The 17489-nt window shown below is 38.9% G+C and overlaps 2 protein-coding genes across 2 annotated transcripts; one reads left to right on the top strand and one right to left on the bottom strand.

Moving 5' to 3' along the window:
* Positions 1-353: 353 nt before the first annotated feature.
* LOC122666614 lies at positions 354-1966 on the bottom strand. The gene is made up of 3 exons (XM_043862641.1): positions 1665-1966; positions 745-893; positions 354-556 (listed from the first exon to the last, which is right to left on the bottom strand). The coding sequence occupies exons 1-3, from the start codon at positions 1938-1940 to the stop codon at positions 514-516; spliced, it is 468 nt and encodes a 155-aa protein (XP_043718576.1). The 5' UTR covers positions 1941-1966; the 3' UTR covers positions 354-513.
* A 6989-nt stretch (positions 1967-8955) lies between these two features.
* Positions 8956-16615, top strand: LOC122666607 (probable inactive receptor kinase At5g10020). The gene is made up of 3 exons (XM_043862629.1): positions 8956-10018; positions 10851-12509; positions 15869-16615. The coding sequence occupies exons 1-3, from the start codon at positions 9091-9093 to the stop codon at positions 16444-16446; spliced, it is 3165 nt and encodes a 1054-aa protein (XP_043718564.1). The 5' UTR covers positions 8956-9090; the 3' UTR covers positions 16447-16615.
* The last annotated feature ends 874 nt before the right edge of the window (positions 16616-17489 follow it).

The following is a 17489-nucleotide window of genomic DNA, read 5'->3' as shown; positions in this document are numbered from 1 at the left end:
ACTTCAGATGTACCATTTACCTTCAATGGCTTAATGCAATGGTGCCACACTTTTCTAGTTCCAAAGCAAGGCTGTTTGTAAATGTGCGAATCAGGTTGCTAGGGAATCTCATAAAGCTTTGTGATTTTAAGAATGAGATCCACCAAGCTACAGTTAACCTCAAACAATTGCATTTCAGAGTTTTATTAGGCTTCATAATGAAGATGGATATTTAAGATTGGGTGCAACTTGTTGTCACCAAAGTGGTGAACTAAGAAAACCTGGTGCAACTCTCTCTTTCTCTCTCTCTCTCTCTCTCTCTCTCTCTCTCTTTATAAGATTTAACATTTAACATAAAGATCATGACAAGAAGATAATAGGGGACTGTAATAATGAAACAAATCATTTTCCAGATCAGAGTGATATACATGACACACAGATTAAAAAGCCAGTATAATTTATAGGAATCAGTAGTCTTCTTTACAATACAGAACTCAATGACTCATGAAAAAGCATACTCCAACCCCTTGCAATTCAGGAATAGCCCCTTCCAAGGCAGTTAAGACAACGTTGCACCCTGTAAAAGCATCAACCCACACAAAAAGAATTAAAAAAAGTATAAAGCAACATATCCAACTTTGCTAGCTCAACACACTGTGTAATCAACTAGACAAGTCTTCAAGCATTTGATTGAGTTTTGAAATTCTATGAAAAGCCTAAATCATAAACAGATTGTAGAGGAACATAAAAAAGAATTCCACTAACCTGTTCCCATCACATGTAGGGCAAAGACAAGGATTTATGACTACTGGATCATATAAAGGTGACCATTCTATTGTAGAACTCCCTTTGCATAACTTGCATGTGTAGAAACCTATTCCTTTACAAACTCCACAAGGTAATGCTACTTTTTTCTAAACAATCAAAAAACAAAATATAGGTTTAGCACCAGCAAGAACAATGGTTATGAATTGCTAAAAGAAAGAAGGACATAAATGTTTGTGTTCCGCTTTAAAAACCTACTTATGGAAGTCACTCCACAAGCCAAATCATGCAATCCCCTTATCCTTTCCCCCCCCCCCCCCCCAAGTCTATTTGTCCTCGTACAAGATTTGGACAACTCCATGATTTATCTTTTTCTTTCTCTCCAGTTGTCATTCTTAGAGATCAAACTGAACATGCAACTCTGTTAAGCTCCTTGCAAGAGCCTAGTCATTCTTAGATATATAGCTTCGGAGACAAATTTTGTACCAACTCTACAAATTTATGCATGATCCCAGATCAAATGAAAATAAATCACGCAAGGAAATGCTCAGACTCCATGACATATACAACCTCCCTTCCTGAAAACCATGAGGTATGCTCACTCCATTGATTGCCTCAAACTTATTATCGAGGGCATTTAGAAAAGATAAGCATAGTCCGAATAATCAGTCAAATAATTGGAAGCAACCTTTGTGTCAAAGAGGCTCAACTGTGGAACTTCATCATAGTCACAGGGGAAAAAAATTTAGTGAAGCATTAAAGATTCTTAAATTTTCTCTGAGCCCTTTCAGGTCTTAGCAAGGCCAGGCTAGCTTCAATCACCAAAATGCAGAGCTTTAACCCACTTATACTAGAAAAGCCAGGGATTAAGGTATATTGTCAATGTCAAGTGTTCAGAAGGAGTGAGAAGGAAGGATTACCCGTCTAGCTTCAGTAACAGCTTGTAGTGTTCGAATGGTTACCGATGAAGCCACTGAGAGACAGAATATAGAACCAACAACCATAGCACCCGCAGTAGCTATCTTACGCAACGGGTGGGGAACACCGCCCACCATTGTCGTCCAGCTGCTCACCAGCCTCAAAGAGCTACTGAAAAAAACAACAGTGGTGGAGCAGGTCATTAACTCCTGAAATATTTTCCTAACCGCCAGAGTTTCTCTGTGGAACTGAAGGATGCGTATGGGTTTCATGGTCATCTTTTATAGCCATTGCATACAAAATTGGAAGTTCTGGCTTAGCAGATTAAAGTCTCAAGTAAATGAGTAATGCAAACTAAGTTATGCATTCTCAAACACTTGAACAAGGGGCCTGATGTGAGAGAAGCTCAAAGAAGAAAAAAATATTATTCTTTCAAAACGCCATTAGGGTTTGTGAGTTGAGTTCCTAATCATGAAGGGCTTAGGACTAAGAGGGTTTTGGGAAGAAAGGAGACAAGGTTAGCATGGACTGAATTAGGGAATTTCTATATTTAGCGTTCACGCCCACACATATTGTTGGAGAAAGAAATAGATAATTATAACACCACAAAATTATGATTGAAATTTTCAGATAACATTAACACCAAAAATAAAAACATTTTGATCATTAAATCTGATAGAAAAACAAATCTCTGAGGGTGGGGAGATCAGACCTTAGTTAGCAAGTTTGGGAACGGCAATCAAACGGGTACGGATACGTACAGGAATTAAACGGAACAGAAGGCAATAATAGTTTTAAAAAATCTGGCATAATAAAACACATACGGCAATAATACGGTACAAGTTTAATACATGTTTAATACGGCCGCTCTATAAGCAAAAATACGGGCATATATTCACTATATAGCAAACATTCACCACCTAATAAACAAAATAATAGCATATATACAATGATTTTATATAAAAGAAACCCTATTACATCTTATAAGATTATCATTTAACATATTAACAGTATCTCATCAAACATAAAAAAGTAAATGAAGAAGAAGTTTGCTCTGCAACATAGCTGAAAGAATCTGGGGTGAGAAACCATTACAGACAGGGGGATTCTGATCTGGATCGAAGGATGGCAAACCTGGGATTTTTATTGCTGTTTATACTCTGTTTTTCTGCACAAAATAGGTACTGTTATCCCTATCTATCGAGTGCTGATGTTATTGAATGCTTAAACTTTGATTTTGAGTTGGTTTGATATCACTGGTCTTGTTCCTGTTATTGATAGTTAAACCCTGTTTCCTATGATTTAAGACTTGCGGTTCCCCTGTTCTGTGTCCTAGTTTCAGCAATAGAGCTTCGTGGGTTCAGGCAAATCTGTTGATCAGATCCTGCCACTATTTTGGGATTCAAAGGGTACCCTAAGGATTAAGATTCGACCATAACTTGGGCCCTATCCGAGGCCTGAATCCCTTGTTACTTAAACATCTCTGATTTTTCTCTAATTCCAAAATTTTAGTTTTTAAAATTAGTTTTTATTCCACCATCTAATTCCAGAATTTTAGTTTTCAAATGGTGACTGTGTTTTCTTTCCCTCTCTTCTTACTTCTTTTTTTCTCTCTGGCTATGGCAGAATGGCGTTACATGCTCCATTAAAACCCAACAAATTACATATATTGTTCTGGGTGTTGAAAATTTTGATCACGCAGAGATTTCAAATTTTATTCAGAAAGCTCATGATAATTTGTTATGTTCTTTCTTGGATCTGGAATCGAGAAAAGTGCCCCCTCCCCAGAAAAGCATACTTGGTACATCTGAGAGAGAGAGAGAGAGAGATGCATCCATCTGAGAAAAAACTTACAGGACAGAGGCACTGATTGACTTGACGGAGACGAAGAATAAAAAGAAGGCACCGGGGCAGGGGCTCGCCGGAGAAGAGCAGTGAGCCAGTGAGTCGCCTTCCCGTCGCTGCAATCGCCGATGGAGTTCTACAATCTGGAGCTTCAGTCACCGGCCGCCGCTGAAATCATCCGGGAACAGAAACGGAGAAGAAGGGGAAAAGGCTAGGGTTCCAAAATCCAACTCAAAGTGATTTGCTTCCATGCTTGGTTTCACATAGGGGTGTCAATGGGCCGGTTCGGGCCGGTTTCGGTTCGGGCTTTTCGGTTTCGGTGTGATTTTTATAGAAACCGAAACCAAACCATTAAGAAATATTCGGTTTCGGTGCGGTTTCGGTTTTGGTGTGGTTTGGTTTCGTGTCGGTTTCGGTTTATGATAATGGGTTGATATCAATTTGGATTCGGTTTCGTACCGGTTTTATATAACTAGTAAGGTCCGGTTAGTAATAATTTTTCTTCTCTTTCTCTTTTAAGTACATAAAATATTTCAAATACAATGCATCTTTGTATCCTATGTCTTATGGCCTATGGATACAATTGGTTGGGTAATCACTAACAAAGGATATGAGATAAAGTGAGAAACTATCACAACACATTTAGGGGACAATGGGGCATTAGGCATTTACTGATTTACTCATTTATCGGGTTAGGTCGGTTCGGTTTGGGTTCGGATCTAACGGTTCGGGCTATCGGTGCACCGTCGGGCTAGCCCAAACCAAACCAAACCAAACCGTTTGCTTTTCTGGATCCACAAACTGAACCGAACCATTAAGAGTTCGGCCCGGTGTGGTCCGGGTTGGTTCGAGCTAGTTCGGGCCGGTTTCATCGGTTCGGGTTGGATATTGACACCCCTAGTTTCATATAACGTGAACCTGAGGGGGACGACGAGGTCGATACGTTGATCAGGGATTTAAGGATAAAGTTCTCTCCACTGAAGGCGCAGGGTATGCCAGACGGCCCAGATAAATGGGGATGGCGCAAAATGAGCACCTCCATGGCCCCATGACCCAAACCATGCCCCATGTGCATAGGCGCAGCCAGTGCTCATATACACCCTGAAACAAAGAACATGGCCTACGATAGCACTTCTCTTTGTTTATCTCTCTCCCCTTCAAAATAAGATGGTAGAGATATATTCCTTTTCCATATTAATTTTCCCTTAAAATTAAGGGTCATTGTTCTTTGTACCGTACCGTAGACACATGGGGGATGCATGCATTTCCACCACTCAAGGGGGAAGGCAGACATTTTTCCCACTCCCATGTGTCAGTACAGAGGTTGTGCCCCATTGGAGAGAACTTTATCCCTATACAATCTTAAGAATAAAGATCTCCCCGTAATAATACTCCGCCAAACCCATGATGGCCCACGTTTCAAATCTGGTAGCAAATCTTCTTTGAATGACCGATCATGTGAGGGGATTTTCTATGTGTTTTCATGTGTCAATGTCCTTCAAACAATTCATAATACGTAAACAATAATCCACGTTCTTGCATATACCTTATACTTATTCTATAATGACCCCTGAAATCCTATTACAAAAACTTATTCTATGCTAATTTAACTCGTGTTCTCTTTACCTAAAAGAAAAAAAAAAAAACCTTTTTAAGTACCAAAGATCATATATTAATTACTATTTTTTTAAGTATATATTAAATTTTATTGTCACCCTTAAAACTTCCCTCCATATCAAGTTTTAGAAACCTAGAATCAGGATTGAATTGGAACTATTCCAATCCGATCTATATCAGAATTGATCAGTATCAATGAGCAATCGACTGGAATCCAAAACACATCTGATTGAACGATTTAGGTCAATTCTGATCTGATTTTTGCCTCTTCGTTGATGAAAACATGATTCGATTCTAAGAATTCGTTATAACCAGATAGCTCTCTTTCTCTCTCTCTCTCTCATATGAAATGATCTCTCTACCCTTATGTATGAAACCGTTTAATTTGTCTTTTTTTTTTTTTTTTTTTTTTGGGGAATTGGAGAGCTTTAATAGGGGGGAATAGGGGATGGATATAGACCCCAATGTGGTTTGAACTCATGACTTCTTATTTGAGGAGTTGGTCTTTTGCCAATTGAACTGACCCCTTGGGGTTAATTTGCCATTTTTCTCCTACCAATTCTGTCCAAAGTCTTTAAATGCATGCCACTTGGCCATATTGGCATCTTGTATATTTGTATCCTTCCCTGAGTCCTATTTGCATTTTGGGATATTTTTCCCCTCCTTTTTTGAGGGTGACTTTATGGCCCAAGACCAACCTGATTGGTAGGGAGAGAGGATTAACGTGCAAGTTAGAATTGACCCAAAACCTAAAGTACTATCAGTACCACACCCCACCACTACTTGTGTTCCATAAAAAGATGGGATCCCAAGTCCCAACCTAAAAGGACTTAAGAAAAACCCTTAATACCAAACAAGAATTCTAGAACACACAAATTTTAATTTAAAGAGAGATCAATTTGATTACAATCCAACAAAACCAATTAACTTCATTTGCAGCCTTGTGTGTGTCAAAAATAATATAGAACCATACTACTCTTAAGGCCCACAACCCTTCAGTTGAAACCCCAAAACATGCTCTACAATCAGTGAGCCAATTGGGCAGATCTGTGCCATCTGATTCAGCCATGGATTAAAAAACCGAAATCGGATTGATCGAATCAGTTGATTCTGATTGAAATTGGTCGAACCCAATCTCAATTCTGGCCGATTCATATCGAATAATCCATGTCTGAAAACTAGAGTTAGGACATATTATATTTGATTTCTAATTGGTTCCAACAAAATCGACTGGACCAAATCTGGTTCTCAACTCTTGTTTCTAAAATCCTGATTGCAGCCCCTCTTAAATCAAAGGACCAGCCCCACTCATAAGTACTCACTTCTGTTACCAGTAGCAGTTTCTCTTGCCCTAATAACACTGAGAGAGAGAGAGTTTTCAGCCCCTCTCAAGGAATAGGACCAGGATCAATCATAAATATTAATTAAGCTGTGTTACCATTTACCAATCTGATCAGTACAGAGAGGGAGAAAGAAACCCTAGTAAAAAATACTCATTTCTTTAATCTATATTAGTTTTTTTTTTTTTTTTCATTTGGTAAAAACTAATATTAGTTTCTCTTGCTTTAAAAAAACTCAGAAAGAGACCCTCTTAAGTCATAGGATCAGGACAAAGTCTCAGTAAAAAATATGGATCAGAATTCTTTGTGGGGAGCGTGGCCTCTAATGTGTGCAGGGGGTATCATGGTGGTGGGACAGTCATTTCGCCCCCTCTATGTCTGACAATCTGAGTGAGAGTAGTACACTCCCCCACAAAAAACTTTTTTCTAAAATATTAACTCCCTTTAACACCTAAAAAGTTAGACTAGGAACCACCAGACATGGCAGTAACGGGTCTAAAATCCCGAAGTTCCTCAGAGCCTTATTTGATTTGTTGGAAAGTGGTTTAGTCTATTCTAATCGCAAACGTCTGCTGAGATTCTGTCTACCTATCCCTTCGTTTAATTTTTTTGGTAATGTTCCTTTGTTTAGTCGATATGGTAATAGGGTACCCTACTTACGTGATTCGAAAGCCAGATCCCAATAGGAAGCCTTCTTTGTCACCTATGACCATGGAACAAAAACTAGATTGAAACCTGTTGAAACCACCGAGTTAATTCGGTTTCTCAGGTTTTCGAGACGAGTTGAAGGGGGATTTTATAAAATCCCTGGATTCGATCGAGTTTCGATGGTTTCGACCATATTTCGGTGGTTTTGACACATATGCCCATTGAAACTAGGGGAAACTTGGCTCAAAACTAGGACAGACAAGTATTTATGTCAGAAACCCGATAGACACTTAATTATGTCTAATATCATTTAAGTAAATATTTTTGTATTTATATTTCATTTACTTAAGATATTATTCATAAATTAGCAAATATCCCCCCTATTTGAGTTTAATAAAAATAATTAAAAAATCAAATTCCATAAGAAAAAAAAGTCAACTCTCAATTCAAAAACAAAAAGCTGGATTTTCGACTGTAGGTGCAATTTTCAACTTTCTAATGCTGGGATTTTTTCTCAAATCTAAAAATTTCATAAATCTTAATATAGTAAAACATTGTTAAAAACCAAAAGTACGGTAAAATATTCATTTGTTTTGATGTCCAAAAAAATATTTTCATTCAAAACGATTTTGACAGTTTTCGCGCATACTAAATTAAGTTTGACCAGTACATAACTCATTCAATATAAATTAGATTTAAGAAATCTTGGACTTATTAGAAAGTTATCAAAACAAAGCTTTCTAACAAATCCAAGATTGTTTAAATCTCATTTATATTGAAGGAGCTATGTTTCGGTCAAACCTTGTTTGATACAATGTCCAAGAATAATATACAATATCAAACTTGGATCAAAATCACAAGTAATATTTTTAGTGTTCTTTATGTGAAACTAATGTATGGAATGAGTTTAAAATGTCAAAAATAGGCAGCACAAACAAGAATCAGGGCAAAAAAAATAACTTCTAGGCTTCGAAACCAAGGTTCGAGTTAGCCTTGAAAAAGTCCCAAGTTTCGAGTGAGATATGGTCAAAATCGAGACGAACTCATTTTTTAGCTGACCGAAACCTAGTTGAAACCCGAGTTTTAAAACCTTGCATGTGACAGAAACCTTTTCTTTTTCTGCCCACTTGGAGTCTTCAATACCTCAATCATCTAAAATATGAACTTGTGGGGTAAAGAACGTTATCTGATCTATTTAGCCTGCGTGACTTCTGCACCTAAACACAAGATCATACAAATGTACCACGCTATTCTCATGAAAAAACAGAAATACCACCCAGAATGATGCTTATGTGCGCTCCATTGACCAGCACACGCATGCCGGCTCTAGAGTCCTAATTAACGAGGATCTCTTTCCCTAAGTAGTGTTACCATTCTGGTCTCTCTTGCCTTTGAGAGAGAGAGAGAGAGAGAGTAACGGCAGAGAGGTGCCGTTTAACCCGTTAAAGAGCATGTGAGTAGGCCGTCAGCTGGGGAAGAGAGGTGTCATCTTTACAGACTGTAGTTACTCATCCCCACCAACCAACAGACACAGACTCACTGTCACTCTGAACAGACACACACTCCCACCTCTCCACGAAACCGCCATTTTAACGGAAATTTCGCTTTCCTTCTCTCTCTCTCTCTCTCTCTGTTGATGTTGGTGATGGTAATGGTAATGGTAATGGTAGGCTAGGGTACAAATTTTCTTACACAAACAATGGTTCGTAATTCTCTCTCACATCGCTCGATACCATTTCCATATTTACGAAGAAGAACAATATAAAGCCCTTTACTTCCCTTAACTGCACTCTTCCCTCTTCTCTTTTATACTTCTCCTGCGTTTTTTCTCTGCTCGCTACTACTTCTTATATGTCTTCTTCTTCTTCCTCTTCTCCCTCCAAATAAAGATTTTTCTCTACATCAACTTCTAGGGTTACTGGAAAAGTGTCTCCATGAGCCATTTTGATTAGGGTTCCTGTCTGACTGAGACAGAAAAATGCATCTCCATTTGCTGCTTCCGCTGCTGATTTTTCCTCTGTTGTTTTTCGGAGTTCTGGGTTCCGAAGATGAAGTCCGCTCGCTTTTGGAGTTTAAGAAGGGGATCCGTGATGATCCACTCGGGAGAGTTCATAACTCTTGGGACCGCAGTTCAGTGGGAGCCGACGGTTGCCCTCGGACCTGGTATGGTGTTGTTTGCGACGATATTACTGTTTCCGTCACAGCTCTTGTTCTCGAGGACCTGAATTTGTCTGGAGAATTGAAGTTCTCTACGTTAACTGGGCTGAGAATGCTGAGGAATCTGAGTCTCTCTGGGAACTTCTTCAGTGGCCGTCTGGTCCCATCGATGGGTGGGATGACTTCTTTGCAGCATTTAGATCTGTCCAGGAATCAGTTCTATGGTCCGATCCCTGCTAGGATTAACGATCTCTGGGATTTGAACTATCTCAATCTCTCTTCCAATAACTTTACTGGTGGATTCCCGAGTGGAATCAGAAATCTTCAGCAGTTGAAGGTCCTGGATTTGCATTCTAACCGACTTTGGAGTGATATTGGAGACTTGTTGTCTGAGTTGGGCAATGTCGAACTTGTCGATTTGAGCTTTAATATGTTCAGTGGGGGGCTTTCTTCTTTGGGTGCGAATAACATTTCTAGCTTGGCGAATACGGTTCAGTATGTGAATATGAGTCACAATAAATTGAATGGGGAATTCTTTTCGGTTGATTCAGTTAAGTTGTTTAGGAACTTGGACGTTTTGGACCTCGGTGACAATCAGCTTACTGGACAGCTCCCGTCATTTGGCTCACTGTCTAACCTTCGAATTTTACGGCTTGGAAACAATCTGCTATATGGATCCATACCAGAAGAGCTGCTGGGGAATTCTATTCCGCTGGAAGAACTGGATCTCAGCAGCAATGGGTTTTCAGGTGAAGTATATGATTGTTTTAATTTGTAAATCCATGTTGTCTTATTATATTTTGGTGCTCTGTACACTCTATTATGTGTTGTCCAGGTGATAGATTTTCTTCCCTTGATGAATTATGTAATTTATTCAATCGAAAAGACACTTCCAACCATATCTCCATAAGCTGGAAGAATTAAAACCAAGTTAAAGATCAACAAACAATTTTGCTTATGTGATTGCATATCGTTAAGAATCTTTATTCCATCAGTAGTTCCCAACAGATCAATGGTACTAAACTCACGAGGATTAGACCCTTTTCCTCAAATGGCCCAAGGTGGGATGATATCCAAGGATTTTGGTTTATTGGAAGGAAAACTCCAGAACATGGTAACCAATAAGAATTCTGTACTCAGGATCTTTCGGTTTCTAAAATTAAAATGGAAAACAAACAAAAAGTCGTTGAGCCCTCCGGCAAAGCCTTGGGCCAACCCCCTTGCCTATTATGGGGATAAACTGGATCGGCATTTGCATAGTTGCATATATGATACCTGAATACCCTTGGCTGCTAACCTGTTATTGAATTCCCCTCCTCTCCTCCCCCCTCCCCCCCCCCAATTTTATCTACCATAATAGTCAGGACAGTGACATCTTCCATTCTGTTTATTATCTTTTCTAATGATTGGCAGAACTTAGGAGTACACAATCATGAAAACTTCTGTTTTTTGTAATTTGATATTGCTTTCTTTACCTTCATGTTCTTTTGTCTTGCTTTAGTAGTCATGTTATATGTTCTTTATTAGGCAGACTTTAGCTCATTGTGAAGTATCTGAAAGCTTTAAACTTTCTGCATGCAGGTTCAATTCAGGAAATCAACTCTACTGTTTTGAAGGTTTTGAATCTTTCGTCAAATGTGCTAATGGGATCACTGCCTTCTACGTTGGGAGGTTGTATAATTCTGGATTTGAGCAAAAACATGATCTCTAGTGACATATCCACAGTGCAAAATTGGGGGAACAGTCTGGAGGTTATTGATTTGAGCTCAAATTCTTTGTCAGGCAGCTTTCCAAATCAGACTTCCCAGTTTCAGAGGTTAACTTCTATTAAGATTAGAAATAGTTCCTTATCAGGTGGCCTACCTCTTGCATTAGGGACCTATCCTAGTCTTTCTACAGTTGACTTCAGCTTGAATGAACTTACGGGGCATATTCCATCTAGTTTCTTCACCTCATTGACCTTGACAAACCTGAATCTTTCTGGGAACCGCTTTACAGGGTCAATTCCTGTTCAAGGCCCACACACTACTGAGTTATTATTTTTACCTTCTTATTCGAATATGGAATCCCTTGATCTCTCCAGTAATTCATTAACGGGCTCCTTGCCTTCCGGAATAGGTGATATGGGGAGGCTTAAGTTGCTAAACCTTGCGAAGAACAGCTTATCTGGACAGATACCAAGTCAACTTAGTAAACTTAATGGCTTGGAGTACCTTGACTTATCCAGCAATCATTTCAAGGGTGAGATTCCTTATAGGCTTCCATCGACTCTAAAGTTCTTCAATGTGTCCTATAATGATCTCTCTGGTCCTGTTCCTGGAAATTTGAAGCATTTCCCCCCCACTTCATTTCATCCTGGAAATCCCTTACTCTCCCCAAACGGCATGGCTGCACAGAACAGTGGATCTGGGGGTTTTCATGGTAGTGGGCAACATCACAGTTCAAAAACTAGTATCAGAGTAGCAATTAGTCTTGCTTCTGTTGGGGCAATGGTGATGATTGTCTTTGTTTTACTGGCATATTATCGAGGGCACTTGCAAGAGTTTCCTAGAAGAAGTGGAGTTAGTGGCCAAACTATGGGGAGGGATATTAAGCTGGGAAGGTTTACTCGTCCATCCCTTTTCAATTTCCACAAAAATGTTGACCCCCCTCCAGCTTCGTTAAGTTTTTCAAATGATCATTTGCTAAATTCAAATGCAAGGTCAATGTCTGGGTTCGTAATTGGAACCGCAGAGCATGGTTTAACTGAGGGAATAGAAGCAGGCCAAGATTCTATAAAACCTGACCTTTCAGATAATCATCCTCCAACCTCTGGAAGGAAGTCTTCACCAGGTTCCCCCTTGTCTTCCTCACCCCGTTTTATTGAGGTGTGCGAGCAACCGGGGATGTTAAATGTGTACTCACCAGATCGATTAGCCGGAGAGCTATTTTTCCTAGACAATTCATTATTATTCACAGCTGAGGAATTGTCTCGAGCACCAGCGGAAGTTCTTGGGAGAAGCAGCCATGGGACTTTATACAAGGCTACCCTAGATAATGGACATATTTTGACTGTGAAGTGGTTGCGAGTAGGTCTTGTCAAACATAAGAAAGAATTTGCTAAGGAAGCTAAAAAAATTGGATCTATTAGACATCCAAATATTGTTCCTCTAAGAGCGTATTATTGGGGGCCCAGAGAACAAGAAAGGCTGATTCTAGCAGATTATATCCATGGAGATAGCTTGGCCCTACATCTCTATGGTAAGAGCTTCCAACATTGATCTTTCATCATTGCCTATTTTAGAATATAGAATGCTTTATTAAGGGTCACCTTTCATGCAAAATTTTGTTGTATTCTTTATATATATGCTGAAGTGTGCCTGGATTTGTTATATGTATATTTCTGTTCCTTTTTGAGGCCTTTCGAAGCTCCTAATTCATGTGGTGGACACTATTCAGAAGACTGTAAATGGTTATTGACCTGATATTGTACTTATAAAAGCATTGGTAAAGAAAAATCTGGCAATAGTATGCCTTACCAAGCTTTAGAGCAATTTGTTTTCGATAGCTTTACGGAATCATGTACATTACATGGTATATAATCTTGTGGTACTTGAAGGAATTTTATTAATGATACACTAATTGAAATATTTATGAAAACTAAGAATTAATTGAAATACATGTTGCAGACTGCTTGTTTCTGATGATCAATGGAAGAAGTTTTTGGAGTTGTGGGTTCTTTTGAAGGGCTAGGTTTGTGAGGAGTTCAGGAAACATTTAAATGACCTAGTATACTAAAGAAAGAAAGGTTGCATCTACCATACCTGTGGAACTAGTTAGATTGGAAGTGGAAATTTAGTACAGCCAAAGAAAAACAACAAAAATGTATTTCAGTGTTTTCATAGTGGGTTCAACATAATCTGTCTTCTCATACTTATTTGGTTGTACAGGGTTGTTATTAAGAAAATTTGAAGGTAATGCAAGCTTAGGCTACTTTTCTTCCTGACAGTTATGATTTTAATGGTTTTGTTTAAGCCAAGTTTGTTTGCGTTGTAAATAAATGTCATGGATGATGGGTGCTAAAACAAATTAATACAGGATGACAGGTTCGGATACATGGTAGTTACTATATAAGCTAACAAAATTTTAAGTCAAAATTAGGATAATTTTGTGACTTATGTATGGTTGTAGCTGCTTAGTGATGAATTGAAGAACTTAATAATATAGGCTGTGTACACTTATTGAGGACTGAAAGTCAATTCCAAAGTCTGCCTTGACATGCTTTGATGTCTCTCTCTCTCTCTCTCCAAAAAAAAAAGGGGAAGGTATTCGTACACGGGAGAGTCTCTCATCAACTCCGTCAAATAGGGGGTCAGGGGTGTTTAAGTAATTTCGTGTGGGTATTTATGCCAATCTGACTTGCATTTAATGCCAGTCGTGCACATGCACGGCCGTGCATGCAAAGTTTTGCCTAAAAAGGAAACATCCTAGCCTTTTATCTTGGTTACACCTGGACACCCAAGTTGGTGCAGTGTCACTCAGTGTGCACTTCGGTACAAAATTCTTACTTTACCTATGTGTGTAAACTTGTGGAGCACATTTTTTTACCCTTATCTTGAAGCGTCCTGGTAGCATAGTTCACAGCATGGTCTTGAGAAAAGTTGTGGACCTAGCGGAGTACATGACAGAATGAATGGCTATGTGGACTCTGGATCTCTGCAGGAGTTTGAACGATTTGGGACTTCCAGCCTTACATTGCTCCCTTCATTTCTAGCATATTTTGGCCCTGATACAATTAGAAAGGTATGAGTGTTTGTAGATTCAATAGTGTGGATATTTTCATTGTGAAATCTCGGGACGGCACCCAGCGATGACTTTCTCACTATTAATCAACTTATCTCTGGTGATCTGATTCTCCTGAATATATGTTGCCTTTATTGGGAAATATGTTATTGGTCATCATCTGTTGATCCACTGGCATTTGTTTCTGAGGTGTGGATGGAGTATTGGAGTTATTATCCCCAGGTATAGACTGAGTAATGCTGAGGAAGCTTCTGGATGTCATTGTTAGCCTGTCTATCTGAGGCATGACCTCTAGGTGCAGCAAGGTTCATATTTTTCCCGATGGCACAACATTTAGCTGGAAGAGAATAATTGAACTCTTGTGACCATGCAGAACTTGCATATAATGTTGCATCTAAAGCTATGGATTTGGTTATCTATTGTGCTAGTAGTTGTAAAGATTTTAGAAGCTCAAGTTCTATGGATGTGCAAACTGGAGCTCTTTTCTTTTGTCAGGTAGTTACAATTTCGCTGCTGTCTTTTGGGGACTTTGAGTTGTGAGACCTTACCCTTTGCGGCTACTTGCTCTCTTACTTCTTCAAAGATAAACTTGAGCAAGCAGGTAAAAGGGATTAATCGAGGCTTTTGCCCTTCTTTTTCTGGAGATGATAGAAGATGGTTGTGCTCTCTTACTGATTGTGTTAGAAAATCTAAAAGGACAAGGAAAAAAAATGAATGAAAGAGAGGGGGGGGGGGAAACCAGGTTGGCTGCTGGGATCAGAATGATGGTCAAAGCACCTAGGCAAAGAACAGGAGTGGGATTTTGATTTGGCAATACATGTTGGCCTGGTAGATCTGTGAAAGGAAGTTTGCCAATCACATAAACCCATGGCCACTATTCCAGGTGCTTGAGCTTATGTTGATACTGGACCATGGTATAGATCAAGGGGTTGGTCTATCAGTAAATGCAAACAAATTGATACTCCGAAAAGTATTCATATGACGCGAGTTTGTATCATTTCAGAGGATGGCATTGATGGCTTACTGTAGATTCAGGTTATCGTTGGATAATTAATGTGAAAACCTGTTTTATTTATTTAACAACCCATATGACGAGTTCAGATTTGATTTTCATTTTCTGAATGTAAATTCTAAACTGTTCAACTAGAATATTTTAGATTGGCTAGTTCAGGTCACGTAAGAACCACTAAATGCATTTTGTTAACTATCAATGACTAGACTTTTCATGATGAAAATCATGAAATTGGATTTATTCCTTCCCCTGCTAAATGTTTCAGGAGCCACAATTAATTAGAAATGTGGTTTTATTCGCATAAATTGAGCGGCCATAACTATGTGAAGAATGTCACTCGTGATGCAATGTTGGGCTGCTTCATTTAACGTTCCATCTTCTTGACCTTGTATTTCTAATTTGTTCTAATATATATATATATATATATGAATTCAAAAGAAGAAGAAAAAGATATAAATGTTGTTTTTATTTCTGCCTGTTTGGTCATACTCTGCCCCCCAAAATATGATGCTTATGATCATCTCTTTGTTGAAGCTCACTATATCATAGCGCCCTCTTGTCTGAATAGTTGCATGGATAACAGTGTCAGTAACTACACAGGCCTACTATATTCTCTGTGTACATTTTTTGTAAGTTCCTTTTGATTGAAATAAACCCAAGTCATGGGCACCTCTTTGTTTGAATGTTTTGCACAGGCAACAGAATCAGTAACCGGCCTGCTACCCAAATTCTGTTTGTGTGAACGTTATTAGTAAGCTTTTTAATTTGCTTGGAAGATTCTCTAATTAACATGTTTTTCTTGTAGAGACTACTCCTCGCAGGTACTCACCATTGTCGTTTAGTCAAAGACTAAAAATTGCAGTTGACGTTGCTCTTTGTCTTACTTACCTCCACGATAAAGGCCTCCCTCATGGCAACCTAAAGCCAACAAATGTACTCCTAGTGGACCGTGATTTTACTGCTCGCCTCACAGATTATGGTCTCCATCGTCTCATGACACCCGCTGGCACTGCAGAGCAGATCTTAAATTTGGGAGCACTTGGGTACCGGGCCCCTGAGGTTGCAACTGCGGCCAAACCATTACCATCATTTAAAGCCGATGTGTATGCATTTGGAGTGATACTGATGGAATTGTTAACTAAAAGAAGTGCTGGTGACATTATTTCTGGCCAGACGGGTGCAGTCGATCTTACAGATTGGGTTCGACTTTGTGCCCATGAAGGACGAGGAACGGAGTGCTTTGATAGAGACATTGCTAGTGGGGAAGAACCTACTAAGGCGATGGATGAATTGCTTGACATATCACTGAGGTGTATTCTTCCTGTAAATGAGAGGCCTAACATCAGACAAGTTTTTGAGGATCTGTGTTCTGTATCTGTTTGAACTGTACATGTTTCTTGGAATAGGTTTTTTGACTTCATTGTTTTCTATTTTTTCCCTTCCTTGATTGGGTCCCAAGCCTTGTGATCTAGTCTAATCTTCAATTTTTTAACCTCTTTGATGTAAAGGAATGATTGATCAATTGATTGATTGATTTATTTGAGAGCTTGAATTGTAAGGCTTGTAATTTTTTTCTCCCTTTCCAGAAAGTTTCCTTGTGAGATTGTTTACAGCAGTGGACACTCACCAGTTAAGATTTTGAAGTATATAATCATAGGGGAGTGCAGGGGCCATGTGCGCACGGCAGCCAATGAGAGCATGCACACTGGCATCTTGGAGGTGGGGGCGGTCATTTCACCCCTGCCCCACTGTGTCTGGGCATAGCCTCCCCCCTTAAGAACATTTTCCCATAATCATATTCCAAAAAATGAAAAACCACTTTCAGAATTGTATATATGCAAAATATATCCAAGATTTAGGATCTAGCATTAATTGTGGTTGGATTGCCTTGGCTCAACCCAGTGCAAATCTCTTTTTTCTTTCAGAAAGGATTCTGCCAAGCTGCATACACTACGGTAGCGCCTGCCTTATCTCGTCTTCCTCTTATAAAATGATAAATATATCCTTTATTGCAGGAGGAGAGATAGTGAGATAGACAAAGCGAGGTGCTAACGTTTGCTACACAGTCGAACAGGAAAGTCAATCCCTTTTTTTGTCTATTCTTTTAATTTTTTAGCTTTTTAATTAATCTATGTACTAGAGAGAAATTTCCTTTTTGGTTGGAAGTATTTTATGTTCTTGTAGAAATTTTAATTTTTAAGCCGTATTCCCTGTAAATATTGCTTGTGAGCATATGTGGCTTCATAGATGACTATTTATTCATAAAAAATTAAAAAAAAAAAATTTAAAAATTAGAAAATAAAAAAAAAGGCAGTTCAGAGGTTTTGTTTGATGCCTGTCCTTTTTCAATCCTATTATCGGTCGTCATCTGGTTGATTTCTGAAATGCTTCACTTAATCCAAAGCATTGTGGGATGGCTGAATTCT

The sequence above is a fragment of the Telopea speciosissima genome, chromosome 7 (assembly GCF_018873765.1).
Source record: "Telopea speciosissima isolate NSW1024214 ecotype Mountain lineage chromosome 7, Tspe_v1, whole genome shotgun sequence".
NCBI classification, from domain to species: domain Eukaryota; kingdom Viridiplantae; phylum Streptophyta; class Magnoliopsida; order Proteales; family Proteaceae; genus Telopea; species Telopea speciosissima.
The sequence above is the reverse complement of the archived record's forward strand: the minus strand, read 5'-3'. Positions and strand labels throughout refer to the sequence as shown.

Bases quoted from the DNA above. Each gene is read 5' to 3' on its own strand.
- LOC122666614 (XM_043862641.1), bottom strand. From the start codon at position 1,940: ATGACCATGAAACCCATACGCATCCTTCAGTTCCACAGAGAAACTCTG. The intron at 894-1,664 runs GTAATCCTTCCT...TTGATTGTTTAG, and splicing joins CTGTTACTGAAGCTAGACGG to AAAAAAGTAGCATTACCTTG. The intron at 557-744 runs GTTAGTGGAATT...ATGCTTTTACAG, and splicing joins CCTACATGTGATGGGAACAG to GGTGCAACGTTGTCTTAACT.
- LOC122666607 (XM_043862629.1), top strand. From the start codon at position 9,091: ATGCATCTCCATTTGCTGCTTCCGCTGCTGATTTTTCCTCTGTTGTTT. The intron at 10,019-10,850 runs GTGAAGTATATG...TTCTGCATGCAG, and splicing joins CAGCAGCAATGGGTTTTCAG to GTTCAATTCAGGAAATCAAC. The intron at 12,510-15,868 runs GTAAGAGCTTCC...TTTTTCTTGTAG, and splicing joins CTTGGCCCTACATCTCTATG to AGACTACTCCTCGCAGGTAC.